Raw genomic sequence first — 24,719 nt, 5'->3', positions numbered from 1 at the left:
ATGGTTTGTGCCCAACTGCCCTGCTCGTTTTAAATCAAGCCAAACCACCTATATTATCAGTTTTTCTATGCTACAAATGTTTCAAAAGTACATATACATGGTTTGCGGCCAGCTTGCTAATTTCTTGGCTCTTTTTATGGGCTTACTTAAACAGGTCAAAGAAAGCCAAAGTGCATGAATCATTCCCCTTAATCATGCCTAGCTTGAGCTAGTTCTCTACCTATGCAAGCCAAGCTTACACATGTCCCAGTTCAGCTCAGCTCGGCTCATGTACACTGTTATGCAGTAAGTACAAATAAAACACTAATAACTTAAGAGGATTACACAGGAGCCCTCGTACTCCGATCAACTGGTACCAGAATATTGTTACCTTTTGACAGACCCTAAATGTTTCACACATTGGTTTGAGCTAACCATTTGACCAGTCAGCACATCTGCCTCGATTATGGCAGTTTAAATCTTGTTTGCCTGGTCTTCTGCAAGGATAACATGCATAAGAATCCTACCTTTATTGCTTAGCAAGTTTTGATGCAGGGTAAGCGCTTCCTAAGCACCGAATAAATCCACAAAACAATAGCCAGAAAGGTCAAATATTTTGTAAACCATGAGTTTGGCAGTAAATACAATATATGTCTGCGTGCGTGAGAGAGAGAGAGAGAGAGAGAGAGAGAGAGAGTCTCATTATCTTTCTACAGTCCTCATTCTGACCAGACCAAAAAATAACAGGTCTCCAATATTACATCAGGAACCCTTCAAACTTCACAAAGGGTTCCCATTCTAAACTCAGTCAAAGAATTGGCTGGCAAAATACATGCAAAGAATACGAGGGTGACCAGGCTAACAACCCGACAGCCCATGACAAATAACCAATAGAATACAATAGGACAGGAAGTGGGAATGATGCATAGATAAATCTAGTAAAGACTGAGGAAATTAGAAAAAATAAATAAATCAGAATGGTGGGTAGGATCCCTAAACAAGACTATTTACAAGGCAACTTCCAACTCTAAGAAGAGGATTCAAGGTCGAGGTGCACTTTCATAATCTATGAAGGTTTTGGAAGTCATCAACCACATCAGAATTACTGCCGTGATGCTTGAAATCAGCCCTGTGAAGGTGGTTGGAGGGCTGTTGGGCCCTGTTTGAGTTGGCCCTCGAGTCAGCACGGGAGGCTTTGGAAGAGAAGCAGTGGCGCACCCTTATGCGGTGGCTCCTTGACTCGATAGAGTAACATGCCCTCACATTAATCAGGATAATTACCTCTTTGTCCCTCGTGTCCTCACACCACCAGTTCTGGGGGACCCCATCTACAAACTCTTCTTGTGTGTGGAATTCCTCGTGGTGCACTGAGATTTCCACAATTTGTCCAGGCTTGATCAAGCCTACAGCCGGAGTCACCTGGGGCACAGGGAGAGAGAGGCTAATGTTAAAAACAAAAAAATTTCATGAGTAAGACGAGATTGCCTGGCTGCCTGCTAAATTTAAGTGCAGAAATGACTTGTCGTTATGATTCTAAGATGAAAGCCAGAAAAAGACTGAAAAATATGGAAAAATGGCTGTCATCAACTAACAAATACAAAACCAGAACAGCATAAAAACAGAATGAGATTTGCCTCAAGATCAACATACACAGTTGAAAAAGTATAAAGACCCAAATATCAGAGTAATTGCCCACTAATTATAGGATACCCAGGAATAGGGCACATATACTAATGATTTCACCCACAAATTGTGAAATTTGTGAATTATAGCATATATAATGGAGCGTCAGGTCAACTAAAGTTCATACAGAAAGCCATTGATGTTAGGATTGTAACTGAAAGGCCACCTACACAAAAATAGAAACGATGAGCAAGCCAAAAGACCGAGAACGTGGCTTGCTACATTTGTAGAGTAAGGCTTAATAAACTAGAAAACCGAAAAAAAAATAGTCATCTGGTACATTAAGTAAAGAAATGGACTGATGTTATTCAAAGCATTAAACAGAGGAGAAACTACCTCAAGCCAACGAGGTAAACCAAAAGCGCCTCTCGGGTGATGTTGGGATGCAAAGCCGTCATCCTTGATGTTAGACTGCCCTTCACAGATGACCTCAAACAGAGCCATGCTCGTCCCACACTTGTTGGTTAAGCGGAGGATGGATGTGTCCTGATATTGAAGGATCATATTATTCGTACTCACAATGGTCTCCGGTACTTCATTCAGGTCTCTAAGCAGAGAGGTAATCCGTTCATTGTATGTCATAATGTCCCCAAATTCTTTTCTTCTTACCCATTTATCAACATGCGCGATATCAATATTGAAAATGCATCTGACTGGCTTGTGATCACTATCTGTCACTTCCATGCAAGCATCATACCTGGTAAACGAATAATATCATGAATGCGACTAATAGCGGAAATCCATGGATTGAAGAACTTAAAACTTTTGTTTGGAAAACACAATGAAGCAAGGATGCTGCTCAGTGATGACGAGTGAAGATGGAAATGGAATCTACAAACGACAGTGACAGGAACCCTATTTCAAGAGTCTGGGGTGTGTCAGCACCCTTTTCATTTCATAGGAGACAATTCCTGATCTTTATTCCACCCTAAAGAGCAGGAGACAAAGCAAGGAGATTTCATTAGTCACTTAGTGCGAGGTAATAGAGGTAGGTGGGCAGCAGATTGAAGAGGAGGTATATGGGCTGACATAGAAATCAATGATGAGAGGAAGGAGTAGTGGAAGACGGGTCCGAGTGCAGGGGACAGTCTCTCAATATAGATTGCAGAAAACTCAAAAGGAAATTGGGACACCTAGGACAGCCACTTTGACAAACCTAGTTATTTTTTGAGTAAAGTTTACTGTATTTCAAAGCCAAATTTACAAAAGGTGACAAACCTAGTTGTTGGAAAGATGGTAGGTAAAAGAACGGTTGCATTTAGGGAATAACAAGGGCGGAAAGGGAAAGTAGAGCCAAGGAGCTGAAAACCATTCTCATCAATCAATCACAAGTTATGAGGGAGGAATTCATGAGAGGGAGGGAGGAAGGCATAACACTAGTTCAACACAGATTGTGGTGGGGAGTGGGTATTCCAAACCAAAGAACATGAAGATCTTGTCAAGGAATTTCTTGGCAAGTCCAGGATTGGCGACAGAAGTCTTCACAACGAAGATAGTGTGCACAGTTTGATCCATGAGTCCATGCAGGAGAAAGTTAATCATGTAATTTGTCAAGTTACTTTAGGGTACAATTATGTGGTGGTAGAACACCATTTCTTCCTTCACAAGGTGAAGTGGGAGGAAGAATGGTTATTTTACATTGCTCAGCATTTGGGGAGGGTGGTAATGTGCCACTGTGGGAACCTTTGGTCTCCTTAAGCTCCCACCTTTTGGTAGCCAGTTTCAGTTAGGCGCTTATACAATATAAGAACCGAAAGACCCAGAGACCATATAATCATAACACAGGATGCAGTTCGAAACAAATATTTGGATCCTTGTTATGTACTGGGTTAATTCAATATTATCCAAATTTTCCAACACAGAAGGCAGGCAGCCAGAAATGGAAAGTATACAACAACTATGAAAGATTTTGGAATACTACTGGAAAAAGAAGCTCAGTTGTGGAACTTAGAACTTGTCTGATCCAAGTGACTAGGGCGTGTTTGAGTCAACTCTTCTGAGTCTGCACCATACCACCGATATAACCAAAAATTCCCCCAAAAAAAAAAGGAAAATTCATGAAAGTTTGAAAAATAAGAAAGTACATATAATCATAAAGAGAAAAAAAGTAAACGAATTATTGAAACGTAATGCTGCCCCTTCAGAAGCATTCTGCCTATTTGCATTATCGGGCAAAACCCAAACTAGAAGTATTTTTAGGACACCAAAATTTTGGGGATTTGAAGAACTCAAAATCCTCTTTTCTTAAAAAAATAATCATCTGATGATTTTTAGGTGGATCACAGGATTTCTGAAAAAGAAAGTCCTCGGTAGCTCTTTTGCCCAATGGAATTAATGTACATTATGCTCCCACGACACGCTCAACAATTATATAAATCTAAATTACAGAATATGAAATTTACCCCAATTTTTTGGACAATAGCCAAATCTTTAGTTGAATGAGAATCAATGCCTCAAATCCTAGTCAAAACTTCTTCAGACAGCCAATGGGAAGCCCCAAACCAGATTTCCGTTTCTAGTTGGGTCTAGGTGATCCAACTCTTGAAAGATCTTGGTGTTCTAAACCATAATTAAAATCTAAAATTATTTTGTGCTTTTTTTTTCTTTGGTGAGAAACAAGACAATGACTGGATGAAGAACCAAAGAATTGGCTTCAGAAATAAATTCAATTGCAGATCGGCCAATCATTACAGAGAAATCACAACTTTTTAAAATTGGGTAAAATCCAGGTCGAAATCTTTGATCTCTCAAATCTGTCAAATTTGATGGTTTTTGCTCAAATATGATCCATCTAGTGGATAGCTCACACAAAAATTAAAACAAATGTATGGTCAAAAGTTGGGATCAAATAGGTCTCTCTATGGTGAAAATCAAAGAGAAAAGGGATTCTATCGCTGGTTTCAAACACATCCAAGTTGTTTGTGCACACATGTGGTTTGGTTTTACAGGCGAGTTAAAATCAACTCGCCTGAGTTGGCGAACACAATTTTGAAATGACTAGATGTGATCAACGTTCCCCTAGGTGGTGCACGATTTAGTAGGTGCAGTAAACTAGAGGAACAAGTGATAGTAATACTGGAATTTTTTCTTTCATATCTGGTATAGCAAGGCATTGAACAAATAGGTGCTTCCATGGCTGGCCTTACACCACAGCCCAATCCTATGCCCTCCAAGTTTTGGACACATGGGGCCAATGCACCCCAAATTCATTAACAAAAAAAATAAAAAAAAATGCTCCCAAAATTCAACAACCAGGTGGCATGCACATGGAGAAGAGGCAAGGCTTGCTTATGGGTGTGGAAAGAACCGTATGGATCAAGGGAAAGATTTATGACAGGTAGAATGTAGCGCCTGGTGTCCTGGGTGATAAAGGCAAAAGCCCTAAGGAGATTTCAGAGCTAAACAAGGTGGGCAACAATAGCCACATTGAATAGAAGAGTAAACATTTCAGGTGGAACTAAGTCAAAAGGATGCAGTGCGGTGAGGAAAAACAGTTGGTCTAACAAATCTAGGGTGCAATAACTTAATGAGGGCGACTACTACCAACTTATCCACAGTACTGCCAATGCTTGAATAAAAGGGATCACATTGGGGTTATGAGGTGATGTGAGAAGGAAGACCTACTAGAACAATAATGGTATTATTCATAATCCCTATTCAGCAGAAGTTCGTAAAGACCTGGTTTAGAGAGTCTCAACTTTAACAGCAACCTAATGTGGACTATGCAGATGTCAGGGGACAAAATAAATTGGGGAACTCAAGAGGGTAAGTTCTCATTGGGCACAGAAAGGGCTGTGAGGGAGTATGAGTTTTCCATTCCATTTTTCAGGATTTCTTGGATGTCGTAATATAAGATTTCTAAGATAATGGTGACATTGGATCTGATAGAGCTAGTCCACAACTTCAAAAGCTCAGTAGGGTAAGCAAAGGCCCCACTGAACTCTACCTCCATTCCTCCGGTTTGGAGCTGAACTGAGAAGAGTAGATATTAAGAGCAGTTTTTTCAACAATTTAGGATATTGAGAACATATTTTCTGAGGGAATATGTTAAGAACACTGGACCCATCATTTTGTTGTTTTCATAGAAAAGCCCATCACTTGGTTTCTTTTTTTCAAAAAAACAAAAGTGCATCATCTTGGTTAATTGAATTCAAGATCACCATAAAATTTATCCAAATTTTAAAAGCATCATGCTACACTCCATTCATAAGATGTGTTTCTAAGGGAAAAGCAAATTTTAGTTAATATTTTGGTTGCCATGAATGACTCAATCCATGGCCAAAAGGAGGGTACACATGGTATAACAGTTGAGGAAACTACGGAAATTTGTGATCATGTTGACCAGAAATTTTTGGAATATCTACTGTGAAGGATGAGTTTTTGATGGTCAATGGATAAGACGACATAGTTTCTCTCCAATATGTCCTAGGTAATGATGATTAGTACAGTAAGGTTCGCTGGCCCTTATATGTTATATATGTCCCCATACGGTTGCACTCTAAAGCAATTCCATGTATACCCTTTACATTGAACTTTAATGAATATCAATTATCAAAAGATAATAATCCTTCATGACCTCCAAAGGTCACAGGCCAATGTATGACATTTTATCAAACTGCATACCTTGAAATAGAAGAAACAACAGGGCATTCCAATGAGCATTGTGTTAAAGAAGTAGTACGACTGTCGCGGAATAAAATTCTGTCACACCAAGCTGGAATCCGCTTCTTCTCACTGGAATCATATCCTGCTCAAATGTAAACAAATTAGATCTCACTTCTACTGAATTTCAAGTGTGCACGATAAAACCTCTAACATAATTCAACATTATATGCAACATATTGAGAAAATATATAACAAAACTGAGCATATAAACAAACCTTGTAAGCCTGCCTGATGTCTTTCAAACTTATATGTTGGGGGAAATCTTATGTGACCTTCACGCAACCCTTGAAAAACTTTCCCAGCTTTCATTTCTGCCCTAAGCTGATCCTTTTCTCGGAGCCAGTCAAAGCATCTTTGGGAAACAAAGTCTCTTGCTTCATCATATGAGATACCATGAAGTCGATAATTGAAATCGCCAAGAAACACTACCATATCTGCTTCAGAAAGCTCTGGCTTAGGCTCTTCAGGTTGGCTTCCTACAATCTGTACAAAGTAAAAAGGTCAAATTCAATAATTAAAAAAAAAGAGATTGTGTAAAGGTCTAAAATTCAAATTCAATAAAAAAACCTCTCTTTCTCTTAATGTGTATGTTTGTTCCAGCCCATAATTATCAATGCTACGGAGCTCCATCTCAAACATTTTGTTGTTACAACTTACAAGTTTGAATCACCATGCCTTCCAAGTTTCAGTTCACACACATGCACACATACACATGCACACACATGCAGGCACACACAGAATTAGCCATCAAATATATCATTTGCTTACATTTGCCCCACGAAATAGTTGAACAGCAGAGGATACACCAGCTGCATAAAAAGGGTACCAAACAAAGCATAAGAATCATCCTTTTCTTTTATTTGGGAAAGTAAGCGTGAAAACTAGTATACAATGAACACAGGGAGACGACTGATGCGTCATACCAGCAACAGCATTCATAGCAGTAGAAGGTCTGGTGAAGACCATAGTACGGTAAACATGATCAAAGTCAGCATTGCGACGGTTAACTGCTTCTAAATGTGCAGCAAAGTGGCAGTTCACAAAACACATTATCCGATGGAAAACTTGCATCTTCAATCCAACAGCTCCCTGATTGGACAAACACCTCCAATATCAGTCACGTATGTAGAAAGAACTATGTCACAAATTATAGCGAATGGAACTAACAGAAGGATGTGATTCCAAAGTACCACACCACGGTAAGTCGTAACAAAGATTTATGTTCCTATATTACATAGAATCAAATGTTCCTATATTACATAGAATCAAATATATGAGTTTTCTTTGAAATATAAACACTTGAGGATCTAGAGAGAAACATTCAGACAACATCACTTAAATTTTTAGAGTGCACAAAGATGCAATTAGTGGATTTGACTTTGATGGAGGTTTTCTTTTTGTCCAGAGCCACTTGATCAAAGTATTCAGCCTCATGATTGGTGATAACGGAATAATTAGTATCACATTATTCACAATCACAATTCATCTAGCTTACACATCCACCAAAAAATAACTTTATTGATTCAAATAGGTGGGGGATGCTAATTATTATCACATTGACATATTCACAATCACATTTCATCTAGCTTACACACCCACCAAAAAAATATCTACATTGATTCATAAAATAGGAGGGGGATGTGGATGAGACATTGGATAACTTATATTTAAGCAGGAAATACTCAAAGCAATAGCTGAACTGGGCCAGGAGCCCTAGGCCTGACGGCTTCCCAGCTATCCTGTTCAATGAGTTTTGGGATTCCTGGCTCCAGATGTCCTTGCCTGGATTTCTGAGTTCTATAAGGAGTGGTCTATAGAAGCATGAATGCAACATTCATCACCCTTATTCGAAAACTGGGGGGTGCTAAGAATCTCAAGGATTTCAAGCTGATTAGCTTGTTAAAAGGCACCTACAAGATCCTAGCTAACGCGCTCATTTCCAAGGTTTGTTATGTCATTAACCAAGTCATTTCCCCAAAACACAGTGCGTTCATTGCTGGTAGGTAAATCCTTGATGGTGCCTCATTGCCAGTGAGTTTATAGATAAACACGTTCTCTCAAGGAAACCCAGTCCAAAGTCCAAACTGTTAGATATAGAAAAAGCCTATGACAGTGGATTGGGGAGTTCTCAACAGAACATTGCACCAAATGAGCCCGACCACAAATACAGGCACTGATGGATCTATGGTTGCCTATCCTCGGCCAATTTCTCAGCCTTCACTCTAATTGTTCCGCACAAGGTTTCTTCCCAGCCTCAAGAGGCCTCAGGCAAGGATACCCATATCCCCCTTCCTTTTTGCTATTGTGGCAGATGCCTTCAGTAGATCCATTGTAAGCCTCTACCATTGCCAGTTATTTAGTGGATTCTCCACTCACCGTAGCTCCTTTATGTCCTACCCCCAATATGCAGATAATATTCTAGTCTTCCTTGAGATTTCCCCCAGCAGATCGACAATCTCTAACTCTTCGTACTCTTCTGCAGAACTAGCTACTGGCCTCAAGGTAGATCATGAGAGACTACAAGTTTTAGCAGTGGATGAGGCATACAAAACACCCTTCCAAGCAAATATTTTGGGGTTTATCCCTTTGGTTTGGCAAGTCAAAGCAATCCCAATGGGATGACAATGTCGAAATACGAGAGGAAACTAGCCAATTGGAAGTGCCAATTGTTTCTCCTTGGTTTCTCCCAAGATCCAAATGTTTAACTGGATCACCTTCTCCGAGTGAGCTCTGACCATCAACCAACTACACAGAAGAGGTCTTCAGCTACCTAATAGGCGCACTATGTACCTAGAAAAAGAGGAGAGAAATGCCCATTTGTTCATCCATTACTTCGCAGCAAGCACTCTGTGAGGGCTCCAACTTCAGCTCTTCGGCTGGTCCTGGGTGACCACTTCATCCGTTCTTCAATTGGTCGAGGCCTTCCTCTCTCTCCTCCTTGGACCAAACAGGGAAGATACCTTTGGCGTGCAGTAGTTGCGGCTGCCCTTTAGGTCATCTAGTTGGAGAGCAACAACCGAACATTTAGAGAGGAGAAGCTAAACCTAGCAGCGCTATTCGACAAAGTCAAATCATTTGTCACCTTTTAGGCCAAGAACCACATCCTCTTCAAGCATTGCCCACTTTTAGACTTCCAAATCAATTGGAGAAACTTGCTCACCCTCAGAACTGCCCGCATTGCTCGCTCCTCCCTAAGGCGACCCCTGGAGCGGAGCCAAGTCGTCAAACTTAACTTTGATGGGTGCTCTCTCAGCAACCCAGGCCACGTTAGTATTGGTTGTATTTTCAGAGATACTGGGGGCCCACGCTCTTTTCCTACTCCCACTGTGCCGGTATTACAAATTCCACAGTAACCAAAGCCCTAGTCCTCCTCGTGGGTCTTCTACACTTTAACCCCTCATGGGACGAAAACGTTGATTTTAGAAGGGGATTCGAGGAATGTGATAACATGGGCCTCTAGATCCTCCCTTTACCCTTGGAGATTGGCTCGCATCTTTGACAAGATTTTCCTCATTTGCAGGGTTAGGAGCGTAGTTTGGCGAAAATACTTGGAAGGAAGCCAATGCCGCAACAGCTCCCTAAAGAAGGTGCCTCTCAGCAAACCACGCAGGAGACTTTTGAGCACCTTTTTGACATCTAAATAGCATATCTTGTTTACTTATAAACTTGATTCTGCAAAGCTTGTATAGAAGTTTTAGGACCCCATAAGGGGTTTTTGATTCTTAAACGCCCCGTCTGTGTGGGTGGTTTATTTTTGTACAACTCCCTTATTAATACAGTTTACAGTTTAAAAAAAAAGTGCCAATTTCTGTCCTCCAGAGGTAGATATTACCTTCATCAAGTTCACTTTGTAGAATATCCCACTGTTCCAAGTGTCCCTATTCACATGCTTGTGTCACAAAGTTAGAAAGAATTACTAGAGACTTCTTATGAAATGGAGCTTCCACCACAAGCAACTACCATCATGTCAAATGGGAGCAGGTCTACTGGAGTTCTGGGTTTCCATAACCATCAAACCACCAACACAGCCCACTCAACAAATAGTGGTGCCATTTTGCCACCACCCAAGATCAACTGTGGAGATCCATGATCCTTCACGAATACAGAAACGACGGCTGGGGTTGGCTCCCTAAAGGCCGTGCCTCTTGAAGCTCCTGAAATTCAGGAGCTTGAAGAGTGATTAAGGTGATTGACTTCAACTTTTCAGGCTTCCCCCATAATTGGGGAATTGCACAAGTTTTCGGAAAGACCCCTAGCTTAACGACCGCCTCGCCTTCTCAGCCATCTTCAATACTGCTGCCAACAGGGAGGTCACCATTGCTGAGTACGTCATGCAAGTGCACTCTAGACAGGTATGGACCACCATCCTATGCCAGGACCTCATCGACAATGAAACAACCCAATATGTATCCCTCTTAGCATGCCTTGATTCCTTCTTCATCCCCCCCACAGGTTTAGACAAAACTATATGGACCCACTCCCCTGATGGCACCTTCTCAATGTCATCTTTCTAAAAGGTCATGTCCAATGGTGTTACTAGTGTTTTAAAAACAGGAACAGCCAGGTAATCCGTATCAGGGGGAATCAAGCAAAAAAATAATTAGAAAAATAAAAGTTGGTTGGAGTCGAACAATTTGAGGTCCATAGACCTGGATTGCCCACCCCTTATTCCGGATTGAACAAGTGATTCCAGTTTGACCAAGTGCTTTTTAAAACAAAGTGTCGTTATACCAACTATAGCAAACAGAGTGCGGCTTCTCACTTCCCCCAGACAAGGCTCAAGCCTTCTCCTGGCTTGCCATCCTGCAAAAATCCTTAACTGTTGACAAGCTCAAAAAAAGAGGTGTATATCCCTCTAACTGATGTGTAATGTGTGGGGCGGATGAGGAATCAAACCCCCATCTCTTCATCACTGCCCCTTGGTCATCTTGTTTACGTACTTTTCCTCAACCTCTTCAGCCTCAACTAGGTTACCCCTTCCTCAGCCAAAGAACTTCACTAGCAGTACTACTCCCTACCCCTACAGGCTGAAAGTTGAATTCTATGGCACCTTACCACTCAGATGATCATTTGGTCGATCGGTCTGTCTGGCTTGAGCAAAACCAAAGAATGTTTGAAAGGCCCCTATCACTTCTCCACACCATTATTTACCAGGTCACCTCCAATATAGTCTTTTAGGCACCCCCAACCAAACACTTTCACAATATCTTCTTGGATTTCCTCGCTAACGGCATCAGATCATTCCCTTGGCCCCGAATGATATTCCCAGGCCCTCCTTGTGGCTGCCCCCAGATCCTGGTATCAACAAATTGAATTTCGAAGGAAGCTCCTATGGAAATCTAGGCCCAGAGGAGGACCTTGGTGGTTTGTTAAACAACAATGTTCAGAAAGGCAGATGCGGCCACCTAGGCAGCCAGGGGTCTGCGCCACCTAGCCGGGCACCCAGATACTTGGGCAGGCCTCAGGGAAGGGGGTTGGGGTGGGGTCCATATGTTGTTTTGTGTGCATGTGTTTAGTATGTGTATGCATGCGCACATATGTGTGTGTGTGTGATCTCGCATGAAATTCTTAAAGATCACCCTCTTTTTTTCTTTTCTTTTTTTATTGGTTTTGTATTTGTGAGAGAGAGGTCTCGAACACTTGGAGGATATGGAGAGAGAGAGAGAGGGGGGACCTCACTTGGGGGAGATCATCTAGATAAAAGGTAATTAAAAAGTGTCACTAGTAAACCAAAGAGAACCATAAAAAACCAGAAACGAAATAGCCTAAAAGACCTAATAAGGTCCGAGAAAATAGATTGGTAGCCTTCGAGGCTCTACTTCTGAGATTTTGAAGCCTGTTTTATTCAATGGGGTAGCAACTTGGACCAAGCAGGCTCTTCTCGTGATAAAAAATGTCAGCAGGGCACGTCATCTTCTTTTTCTTCTTCTAACATGTAAAAAGGGAGCATATGGATCTATGTACATCTTTGTGTGTGTGTGTGTGTGAGAAGGAGAGAGAGAGAAAAAGATAGTTATGGATGTTTCCATTTCAAGATCAAAATATACAAATACAAAATGCAATGTCAACCTCTTGTGCATAAGTATAGAGTAGATTGCATCCTAGTTCCCTAGGAAGTTTTCAAGGTTGTTGCTGTCCCAGACCCGCTCAAGTTCCTAAGTTCTGATCATGAGTAATAATGCTTTGAAAGGTCTCAACTCACTCTTTCTTAAAAATCACTAGCATCATCGTCCGAGTCTTATGCCAACTATTTGGAGTTAGGCACACAAATCCCACTCTGCCACTCCACTCAATCAAGCGCCATATCTTCAGTGAAACCATAAGTCATCTTTTCTCACTACTTCCATCCATATCTTTTGGGGCCTTCTCCTTGCCCTTTTAGAACCTTCCACTTAAACCAAATCACCCATCCTAATTGGTACTCAAGGTGGAAAAATCAGCCATCCAGCTGCCGAGGCGACTAGGAAGGCAGGTGGGTCCAGGAGGGCATGCCCAAGTCGCCCACCTAGACTATCCCTTGGCCTGTAGGTCCTGACACAAGATTAGAATTCTAGCTCTTTCAAAGTGGTATCTCGCTGATGGCTCGCCCCCCCACCCCCCCCCCCCCCCCCCTTCCCCCCCAAGGGAGACCTTCTTCGCCCTCCACCTAACACCTAAGGTACGCAGGAAGGGCCCAAAGGCAATCCCAAGGAACCGTAAAGCTTCATAGGGTCTAGCCACCCCCTAGTGTATGCCACCCCCTTTAAAAGAAAAAAAAAAAGCAACACTGACAAGAAAAAGAAAAACTTAAGGCTATTTAAGTCCCTTCTCTCTCTCTCTCTCTCTCTCTCTCTCTCTCTCTCTCTACATATTAGAAGAAGAAAAAGAAGAGCATACTCCAAGTGTTCAAGACCTCTCTCTCACAAACACAAGTCCATATGCTCCATCTCTCTTATTACACGAAATAAAAAATAAGGAAAAGAATAAGATGATCTTTTAAGTATTTCATGAGCGGCCTCACATGCATGCATATGCATGTGCGCACACACACTCGTATAGACACACACTATATATAGACACAAAACATATGGCCCCCCACCCCACCCCACCAGAGACGCCTAGGTATTTGGGTGCCCACCTAGGCAGCCACCCAGATGCTTAGGTTGTCAGGGCTCCTAGCCGCCTCCGCCTTTTTTAACATTGCTAGTGCTATTCTAGGTCGACACTGCACATGACTAGACCACCTAAGTCTACTTTCCCCCATTTAATCTCCTATTAGAGCTACCCCTAAGTTCCTCGAATGCATTCATTCAAAATTCTATCATTCCTTGTCTTCTCACTCCATCTCAACATTCTCATCTAAGCAACACGCACTTTATAGATATGTCATTTCTTGACCTCCAACATTTCGTCCCATAAAACATAGCTGGTCTTACAGCCAACCTATAGAACTTCCCCTTCAATTTCACTAGTATGCGACAATCACATAAGACTCCAGAAGCACATCGTCACTTCATCCACCCAGCTCTAATTCCATGAGCAACATCTTTCTCAATCTCTCTTTTATTATGGATTATCAATCGAAGATATTAAAATAATAACTTTTAGATATTACTTGCCCATCAATCTTTACTAGTTCCTTGTTTCTGCTCCTATTATAACTAAATTTGCATTTCATATATTATGTCATAGTTCGGCTAATTTTAAAACCTTTAGATTCTTAAGCATCCCTGCAAAGTTCTTACTTTGCATTTATGACGTCTCTAGCCTCATAAAAGTTATTTCATCCATCTTTCGTAAAAATAAATAAATAAATAAACAAATATACAAAATTTCAATAGCTTTGTGCATCCAGTATGGAACCCAATATCAATATGCAATTCCAAAAAACGATTTCATAAGTCAGCATTTCAATTAAAAACAAAAAGCCAATGGTGTTGTTGACATATTCTAATGTAGGATTGTACCATAAAAATTTGCCTAAGGATACCCATTCCTTAATAGAAAAGGTGAAATATGCCCAACCTTCTTGTGATTTTCATAACAATTAATTGGAAATCAGACTGACAGAATGTATTAAAAATAAAAGGTTTACACAAGGGTTACCTGAATATGCAGCAAACAGAAAATCTATTATTTCCTAGGAACTTCGGGAAAACATTGCGACAAAATTAAAGCTCCAATAGCTTGCTTTAATAGTTTCAGAAAACTAATTTGTCAAGCTCACTACAAAAGGAGTATTAATCAATGTGTATTAAGTGCTCTACCAAAGTTTTCATGTAAACGAGGAAGACACTCTTATATCTCATAATAAAATTATTTCAGGACCTTTCTTGTACATAGACTGCAGAGTATATAATAAAATTGAAATCTAGACTACTTTGATCAAGTGATTTAGTCAAAATGAGTATTTATTCTTTCTCAGTGCACATATGCCGCAAGTCTTGAAAGAAAAAGAGATGGATATATAACTTCTACGCTCTATTGGAGCACAATCAAATGCTGACCCCAGCTGTTGGAAATTCATTCTATTCAATATGAAGACATATTGAGAAGCATCATACAGATTAACATTAAAATAAAAAGAACAACACTAAACGACTTAACATTTTATAAATATTATAGTTGTTAGTAGATTATGAACAAACAACGAAACTTTAGGCAACATGTCATGCACCCGACGATATATCAAATTGGTACATCATAAAATGTTTTTGGAGAAGACAATTACATCATAAAAATGTTTCCTCATTATTCTCTTATGGGTGCGGTTTGTATACAGCCTAGGCTCTAAACAATCAATCTAGAGCCTACCTTCAAATAGTGTCGAGAGATTTGGTTTCAATATTGGATATCTTTGTGATAGCCTTAAAATATATTTTCATCTTTATTTATAAAGTTTAAAGCTTCAAAAATAGTGTAGATCGACAGATCTATGAAAACTTGATAATCTTGAAAATTGACGGTCCAAAAATGCATTACAAAACACACTATTTTCAAAACTTGAAATCCATTTTTTTCTCATGTCCATGCATCTTGATGTCGAGATGATCAATTTGAGGATATTTGGGCATTAAAATAACCTCTTCTATAGTAAAATTGTTGAGGTAGGCTCTAATTTGATTGTTTAGAGCCTCCGCTTTATATAAACTTATCCCATCTCTTATTTCAAGATTCTCGGATCTACTGAAACTAATGCAAGCATGCTCACTTGCTTGTCTTGGGGCAAAAGCACCTATCCTAGAGCGAGAAGCATACATTTTATATCTTCCAGAATCTTGTTCTGCAATTGTATGTAAACAAAACAAAAAAAAGGGATCTGCTGCAAGTGATCTCATAGAAGTTTATTTTCTTGTTCTTGAGATAGTAAAAGAAAATTCTTCACATGGGTATTCCTCCTCATTAAAGAGTTCAATTATCTTGTTTCAAGAACAGTGTTACATGTTCAATCTCCAATCCAGACCAAACCTATTCATTTTCACTGTCATTTAAATATGAAACCAATACAATTAGAATTGAATTATTCACTTTTTACTATCTTTTTAATATCAATTTGAAAAGTCTCATATGTTCAGCAAAGTTCTTACATAAGCAAAGTTTTCAGATAGGCAAGCTGCCGAGTATTGGATATCCACACTTTTTCTGATAAACTTATCAGTCTAACACACTTCAACTTCAAGGGAGTGTTCTTAGTGGCATTCCGATCTTCATCTTGTATTTTTTTTTGACAAGGTTACATAGGAATGGAACTTGAGATGATGCTCTTAATATATTATTTTACATGCCGGAAGGATATTTTAATCTTTAGTCCACTTAGAATTATACAACTATTTTGGATTTGATATGTACACAAATAAATATGTACATACACGTGTACATAATACACACTGATGCAGCCAGCAGCAACGGTATTTTTTATCTTTTAAAGTCTTCAAGAACGTTTAGGCATCTTTGGATTTCCATTGGAGCTCTACGTTTACAAGGTCATTTGAAGGTTTTTGGCATCTTTTGGGTTTTCCCAATGGATGGGAATAAGATTTGGGGGTCTCTAGAGCCCCTAGATAAGTAGTAGAGTCCATAGAAGGCTTTGTATGTGGACAACAAAATTAATTACAAATCTTATTGATGAAATCTTTTTAGCATTTAATCCCTGAGAAATTGCTCTTTATTTTCTCTCATGTACATTAAGTTGCATCATCTTTCTGTCTGCATCATATACACACATAGGCACGCATGTACTCCCAAACACAAGATTCTTTGTCATGCAGAAAAATATTTTCTTGTAATATTCATCAAAACTTCAATGTGAAATCTAATAAGTAGCACGTTAGTAAATTAGAGCACTGAACACAGACTACACAAAATATTCTATATAAATCACAAAGTCAATAAGCAATATCAACCCTCAGTTAACTAACAAAAACATACTCTGATAAACATCTAAACAGTCATTTAAATATATGTGTGTGTGCATATTCATTAGCAGGATGGGAACCAATAAGAAAATTAAGAAACTACCACTTCTTGGAAAGTGACCTGCAAACAAAACCAAATGGAATTCGAATGCAAGAAACAGAAACTATATCTTTTAGCTAGTCCCTAAAAAGTAAGAGGCAGATAAATGGAACTTATAATGTTATCTCAATCATGGTGAATGAAATGCAACAAATACCAAAGCTACCAAATGAAGTGGTAGTAATTTTACTTTAAATCATCTAAAAGACAATTATAACAGCATTTTAGCACAGATTTACCTACAAAATATTAGATAACTAGACCTAATGATGGAGTTTAGAAATTTTTCCACCATTTCAGCATGCTAAACTGTCCTCATTCAGATTTTCTTCACAGGCATAGTTCTCCAGTAAATGACCCGCATAATCAAATTCGAGTAAAAGAATTACAAATCTTGACATATAAATCTACACGTAGTTTATCTTGCAAAAATAAATTGAAGAAACCTTCGAACACATTGGCATAATGTTAGTTTTAGGGAGAAATTAAAAGCAACCACAGCACTGAGGCTTAAGATGCCAAGAGAGGAAGGGCTCATAGTTCTAAAAAATATGACATTCATTCAACCACCTGTTAAGCAATCTACTGCTACAAACTGATGCAAAAGAATGTGACAAAGGCTATCACCCACAGCACTGAGGCTTAAGATGCCAAGAGAGGAAGGGCTCATTGTTCTAGAACATATGACATTTATTCAACCACCTGTTAAGCAATCTACTGCTACAAACTGTTGCAAAAGAATGTGACAAAGGCTATCACTCTAAAATTGTGCGTGAAGATATTTGAGATAAAAGTTCCAATCAGACTCATCAGTTCTCCTGAAGAATGTGTAAGAAGCCTGGGGAGTGAGTAGATAGTACCATACTTTGTTACCAATTGCACGCCCAAACCCACACGGCACTGCTGCAGCATCGACATCCCCAACATGTGGGCGCAAATTTTTTCTAGCCCTGCACAAAATTTCTCGGATTGTCAAGTAGTACAACTAGGAAACTAATGTCAGAGATAAGATGAAAGCAAAGCCCAGATGTAGCCTATGAACTTTTAGCTGTCGCTTAAAAAAAGAGCAAATTCACAAAACATCACAACCACCACCATGAATAATTCTCACCAGACAGCAATGAGCAAACCAGCCAGCTGCCGAGACCCCACACGTTCAAAAGTTGCTCCTTCATCTAAGGTCTTCCCAATGGTATCCAACCACCACTGACCATTAGCACTACCCTCAAGCCCTACCTACATATTGTGAAAGCAGTAAATATAACTAACAGGAAATGAGAAATAGAGAAAACGAACACATATTAGAAATAATAGAGTTTGATTGATAAAAAGAGTGCACATAGAAAATATGTTTGCTTTTGGACCCAAACGAGTTGTGAATATTAGAATAATACGTCATGTGCGGCATAAACATAGCATAAATATATGCATGCATACTGACATATGTACACATACACACGCATAAATGTGCACACAAACAAATGCCCAACACATGTACAGACGCACACATACAGACACATGTACACGTCTGTATAACTACACAAGTATGTATCATCCATGGCAATTATGTATTAATGTACATGCAACATATTTTTGGTGGATGAGGAATTGTTACACCCAACATTTGGAAAAGATCAATGCCAGTTAAATCTATCTGAAATCTTTTATTTTTATCTTCTTTTTTTAAACGGTAAATCCATCCAACTTAATGGTCTAGTATATCTACCTAGAGTCATTGAAATAGATTCAGCACAAAACTGACCAAAATTGGGTAGAATCAGTGCTACTCATCCCAAATCTACAATATTTATTTTTACATTTTTAGGTAGCTTAGTTAGCTCGCCTGGTTCATATTAATTTTCTAAAAGCTTTTGTACAAGAGGAACCAAGAACTCTTAATCATAATACATATAACGTCGTAACTGGTAACATATATCAATTACCAAAATGCTAATGTGTGCAGATGACTGAATGCACCAAAAATACAACACATAATGCCAGACTACCTCTACTGTACAGTATTACACGTCTAACCATAAGTGGATTGTGTAAGAGCCCAAGAAAATCGTAGAGAGGTAATCCCCAGGGATGTCATCAGCTTATGAAGAATAACAAGTTATGAAACAAGAACAATGAAATTTGTATCCCCCAGACTCCAAGAGGTTTCAAACTCTTGTCAAAGTGTTGAAACTAGACCAAGTATAGTTTGTATCTCCCAGAGCTCTACCTCTAGGCATAAAGTTCTACATATGTAGGATCATAGTACTAATGTCCAATGTTCACCTTTCAGCTCCCAGCTTGAGTATGGCTTCTGGTTGAGTGGTGTAATTTCCGGCCTGCAACTGGGAGATCCAGAGCTCAAACCTTGATGTTTGTTTCTAATGTAAACCAGCAGCAGATGGTGCATAAGAAGGTGGTCAACTGAATCCTCATCTCTACACATGATGCATGTGCAGTATTTGCATAATCCTATACTTAGGGTGCTCAATAGTAACCTGTCCGGAAAGCTACCCATGCATAAGAACATCCCAAACTAACCAAGACAGCAAAAGGCCCCCAATGAGCTCAACTAAAACCCAGAAAAAGTAGGACCACCAACTATGCTCCATTGCCACATCCTCCAATTGGACATTGTTCATTATGAGTCCTTTTAACAAGGCCTTGAGCCTCATTTAATTCGAGCTCCACAGCACTCGGTTCCTATGCCTCGTGGTTCAGCACCAACCCTAACAGATATGGAAAAAATGGTCTAAGAGATAGGTCGCCACACCATATAATCCCTAAAAGGATTTCCACTATCACCCACTACTACAAACCCCAAACCCTCCAATAACCTGTCTTCGTTCAATATGCTCCCTTCCACATCCAGGACATCATGTGTTATTTTGTGACATCATGAAAGAATGCATTCAGATAGCCAAAATAGAATTTAATGAAAACAGAAACTCCATTAAATCCAAGATGAGAAAGGAGGAGCCACAAAGTCTTCTTCAAACCTTCATGTACTCAAGCTCTCATGCTCACAAAATGTTAATAATTCTTGGAAAGGGAAAGAGGAAGTACATTTTTCCCAGAAAAGGACTAAGACCAATTTATAAGCATAAAAGCATCTAAATAAGACGAACTTGCCCATCACAGGTGCAATATGAGATGATTCTATGACGAAGCCTATATAATAGAATACTATATTCCAATTACCTGGAACCTGTTCTTTTTTTTTTAATCAATTACCTGGAATCCAAGTTCAAGGGAGAATACATCGACACAATTATTAATATATTGCCCAACTGAATACAATAGTAGTTAGTATTAAGTTAATTTATTTATTGATAGATTCTGAAATAGAGCCACCTCTTTGCGAAGTTTTTTGTATTCGATTTGGTCTGCTGATGATAAAGTGTGCTACCCAGCAGCAGAGCAGGGAAGCAAACTTAAGTTCCTTAAGTTTATAATAAACTATGGTTAACTCTTTCACATTGATGCCATCTTATTTATAGGGTGCATTTCCTAACATCTGGATGAATGATATGAGCTTAGTAATAGCTTTTACTAAATTTAGTAGCAAGATGTGCCACTCAAATTTACTCAAAGGACCCTTGCTAAAACAAACAAAGCAAAGAAAATGGTAGAGTGAGTTTAAAACAAATCAATGGCAATGTAAGAGATTCAATAGTAAAATAGAACCGATGATCTTACAGTTTCTTTCGCTGCTGCCATTGCAAGGAAACCGGCACCCATTTCCACTTCCTGCAACCCCACAACCACAATACCAACATCCGATGCCGAAGAACCAAGCCACGCTATGAGAGAATCATGAGAGGCTCTTTCCTGACCCACATTCCATGTCCCAACCAATATTTTAAGTGTTTCTCGTTTCGTATAAACAAGTTCCTTTAGAGCCAATTCGGTGCTCAATATATCATCAAGAGGCCCTGGAGATGTCATGTTCCAAGCACGAATGCCCCCATGACTAGCCAAAGTGAAGACAAAACCACCCCCAACCACCATCTTTGTAACCCCACAACTATGAGCCACCCAACCCCCCAATAGTTTACCCTCAAGATCCACTACCTGTATAGTACCATTAGCATAACCTATCCACAATCTCATTCCAAAAGCACAAAGGCATTGAACAGGAGAAGAGTGGTAGTGGAACTCTTGCAAACGATTGCCATTGCCATCCCATTGCACAAGTGCACCATTTGCACAGCCAGTCCAAATCATGCCATCCATGGATGCCACAATTGCCTCAGTTCTCCGACTGTCGTCACCAAATGTACCCTTAACAGCAACTCTGCGAACAGCATCAGCTGCTCCCATCAAAGCATTACGTGAGCGTTGGAAGAAACTGAGGGAGCCTTGGGTTTTTTCCTTCTTTGCGACTGATACAAACTTCACCTTCATCTCATCTTCTAAGGTAGACTCCTGTGCCGATGATATGTCTACACGAACCTCAGCCTGCCCATCCACTCCAAAAACTTTTAAAAGATCCCTTGTACGAGCATCCCTGCAATTGAGAGCCCCATTGAAGAATTCAAAAAAGATAAAACTGACAGAGAGAGAAAGAACATAAAAAATAACCCAATTATGGAACAGTTAAAAAAGAACAAAAAATGACAGAAAGTAGGCATGTTTCCCACAACCAGAGGACATACACATACATAAAAAACAACACATGTATACATATGTGAGCAAGTACTGAGAGAGAGAGGGAGAGAGAGTTATGTATAAAAGGGAACACATACCACAACGCAAAGGACAAGTACCCACCACTCCACACTTTTGCCCTAGAATAATCTGATACCAAGTATCTTACATCGGACATGGGAATGGCACACACACCGCCCACCGTGAACAAATTCTTAAGGTCAATAAAAGACCTCTCCATTGATATAACTGCAATATGTCTTTCTTCTGCAGACAGAGCGAGAGCCTTCTCCATGGCCTCCCATGGCCAGGCTCTGATTGCACCACCCTCAGAACCTGACCAAACGTCACCTGAACAGCACAAGCACTGTGATGAGAGCAGAAGATATCAAAAACAGGTTAAGTTTAACCCCTTCATGAAACAGGTTAAATTCAAACAGTAAACACCATCTGTGTGTCAGCACAGTAATCATAACTTCATGAAGTACAAAGCTAACCATGACACAAAGGTATAGAATACTTCCCAATAAATAATGAATGGTAGAGCCTAGATAAATCATACATGCAACCAAGCTCTCTTGTGGTAAAAACACAAAAGAAGGGTCTGAGTTTCATCTAGTGAGAGATTTTGCCACTGAGTGTGTAATTTCAGGATCCAAAGAACCTCTTGCACAAAAGTCAAAACAATGTGCATCTTTTAATTCTGGTTTAAACACAATTGTTCATAAAGAATGTATATGGATGCTCTTGATAACTTTCTAAGATTGTGAAATATGGATACTGCAAAGATGCAATGTTCAAGATAATTTGTTAGAATGTGGGGTATTAGATTCTTTTCATTTCCATACATATTCTAGGTGAAGAGCGTCCTGGGTACCTTAGGATCATACTTTGATTAGTATCCTTACAATACAAACCCACATCTAACCAACCATCTCTATTTTTTCTTCAGAAATCAGATGCGTGGTTCACTTGCATTCATGGTATTAAACAGATACTATACAGCCAAAAATCCAAATCAATCATACTGTCCAACAAAATGAAATTCCATTTCCTGGAATCATGGTTAATGCATAAAGAAAACCTGAAGCCAGGTTACAAATACAGTAAAATCAAAATAGAACCCTACACAAGATTGACAAACATCAATTCTTTCTCAATTATCCCATTTCCTTTTCTAATCCATTAACTACACTCATATTTTTATCTAAATCAAACAAAAACTGAAAAGGAAAATAAATAAGAACCCAAATGCTTACCGTAAGAAGTCATGACCATGGACAGAACGGGAGTCTTATGCGCTGTCCAAGAAAGGCATTCTTTGAACTGGCCCGCCACTGAGTCCTGGTCCATCTTCCAAACCCTAATCTTCCCATCCTTGTGCCCGCTCAAAACCAACTGGTTCGCCGCATCAGTGAGCAAACAAAGCGTAGGAGATGTGTTTGCTGACTCGTGAAAAGGTGCTGTGTCTTCATCCCCCCTCACATGGCACCTCTCGCTGCTCCCCATAAAAAAATCATCGAAATTCCAATATCGAACACCCGACTCTTGACCAGCCCAAAGCTGGTTCTCGCCGCAACTAATGGTCCTAAGGAAACAACCCACCTGTGTCTCTCTCAAAGGATGGGGCCTCAATTCTAGAGAGGTAGGGCGCCCTGGATGAATTGCTGCCCTTAATGGCACCTTAAAGATCCCTTGCCCACCTCCGCTTCCTATGAATTCAGGCAAACTCTTTGGGCTTGAAGAAGGATTCTCAGAACCTATTCGTTCAGATTGGCTCATGAAATCGAGCCTTTCACCACCCCAATAATCATCACTGATTCTACAACCTTCTGTTTTCGAATGGTAGAGAGGAGTGAGGTGTTTCGGGATCCTCTCGTCGAGACTGTGTTTCCTTATGGGGTTCCTTTTCACTTGAGGGAAAGAATCAAAGACCTGGCCTGACTGTTGCGTATAGGAGGAAGTTTTCCTGTGTCTTGAAGGAGCCAGAGGGGCAATTATGTCGCCGACTTCGTGAAGCTTCTCGTCATTCTTTTCATCGTCCTCTGACTGTTGATAACCATCTCTCGCAGCCACAAAGGTGGGCTCCGAGAAATAATTGGTCTGCTTAAAACCAGAGAGGTGTGGCTCAAACGAGTCTGAATGCGAAGCAGGGGGTGAGAACGAATAGTTTGGAGAAAACCCAGATGGCTGAGAAGATTGGTCAGCTGAAAATGGAGGAATTGAAGAAGAAAAACCAGATGTTTGAGAAGACGGAGGGTCTGGAAATTGAGAAACTGAATTAAAACCTGATGCTTGACAAGATGGGGCGTCTGGAAACTGAAGAGTTTCAGAGAATTCATCTGATAAAGAGCTCAGAGAACTTCTATTATCATCGCCATGAGATCTGGAACCGGGTTTTTCAGGAGAAGAGAGCCCTGCATTCTCCGCAACTGCTGGAAAATCCTCAACAAAGCCACTCCGAACATGGCGTCGAAATGGTGGGTCGTCACCTCTATCAGGAATACTCGGCAAAATGGGTTGAGGAGTAGGGTGAGGAGAAGAGAGGAAGGCATCCAAAGTGCTCTGAGGTGACGACCTCCGGGGAGGCACCGACTCTTCAGAGCCATGGCGAAATTCCCTTGGCTCTGCGAATTCTGGCAAGGATCCAGCGCCAGAATGTCCAAATTCTGGCGAGTCGGTCGAAGAGCGAGAAGAAGGGTTAGGAGGTCGAGGCCTAGAGTGCCTATCTCTAAGAGACCTTGGGGGCTGGTCTGATCGCCATTGCTGGACCAGCGATTCTTCAAGGCTAGGGTGGGTATTGTTGTTGTTTTCATCTCCGAAATCGATCAGAGATGGGAAGGAAGAATTTGCAGGGAATGGTTGTGCCATACAAGAATTGTTAGAGAGAGAAGAGAGGTGTTCAGGGCTGGGCAAGGCGGAGAGCAGGGTTGCAGGCCATGGGCGGGACTTGTGGAGAGAGAATGAGTGCTGGTTTTTTGGGTCAAAGAGGGGCGGCCATGGCAGCATTAATGCGCTGGCTTCTTTCGGTAAGGACTTTGAAAGCGTCAAGGAGAGAGAGAGGATAAATGTCCTTGGTGCGACAAAAGAGAGACGCTGAGATGTCAGTTTAGAGAGAGAGAGAGAGGGAGGAGAGATGTCAGTTTAGAGAGAGGAACAGAGAGCGGTGCTGTCAAATTGAGCTTTGCCTAGAGCCACTCACTTGGGAATTCCGTTTGTGAGTTCTCTATCTTGTTACAGAAGAATCCCTT

At 40.3% G+C, this 24,719-nt stretch overlaps 1 protein-coding gene across 3 annotated transcripts; it reads right to left on the bottom strand.

Moving 5' to 3' along the window:
• Positions 1 to 574: 574 nt before the first annotated feature.
• Positions 575 to 24,719, bottom strand: LOC18437326 (type II inositol polyphosphate 5-phosphatase 15). Of its 3 annotated transcripts, none has more exons than XR_016052312.1 (11): positions 22,728 to 24,719; positions 21,567 to 21,819; positions 20,518 to 21,328; positions 17,933 to 18,053; positions 17,687 to 17,771; positions 7,251 to 7,416; positions 7,096 to 7,136; positions 6,543 to 6,810; positions 6,286 to 6,409; positions 1,999 to 2,359; positions 575 to 1,398 (listed from the first exon to the last, which is right to left on the bottom strand). XR_016052312.1 is itself a non-coding variant. In XM_006847536.4 (11 exons), the coding sequence occupies exons 1-11, from the start codon at positions 24,475 to 24,477 to the stop codon at positions 1,039 to 1,041; spliced, it is 4,344 nt and encodes a 1,447-aa protein (XP_006847599.3). In that variant the 5' UTR covers positions 24,478 to 24,719; the 3' UTR covers positions 575 to 1,038. The 3 variants fall into 3 exon arrangements, 2 of the variants coding, with proteins under 2 accessions (XP_006847599.3, XP_020524750.1); XM_006847536.4 differs by having other exon boundaries at positions 17,933 to 18,057; XM_020669091.2 differs by having other exon boundaries at positions 17,933 to 18,057; positions 21,567 to 21,835; positions 22,728 to 22,864.

The sequence above is a fragment of the Amborella trichopoda genome, chromosome 3 (genome assembly GCF_054954075.1).
Source record: "Amborella trichopoda isolate Santa Cruz 75 chromosome 3, AtrichopodaSantaCruz75HAP2 v2.0, whole genome shotgun sequence".
Classification (NCBI taxonomy): Eukaryota; Viridiplantae; Streptophyta; class Magnoliopsida; order Amborellales; family Amborellaceae; genus Amborella; species Amborella trichopoda.
The sequence above is the reverse complement of the archived record's forward strand: the minus strand, read 5'-3'. Positions and strand labels throughout refer to the sequence as shown.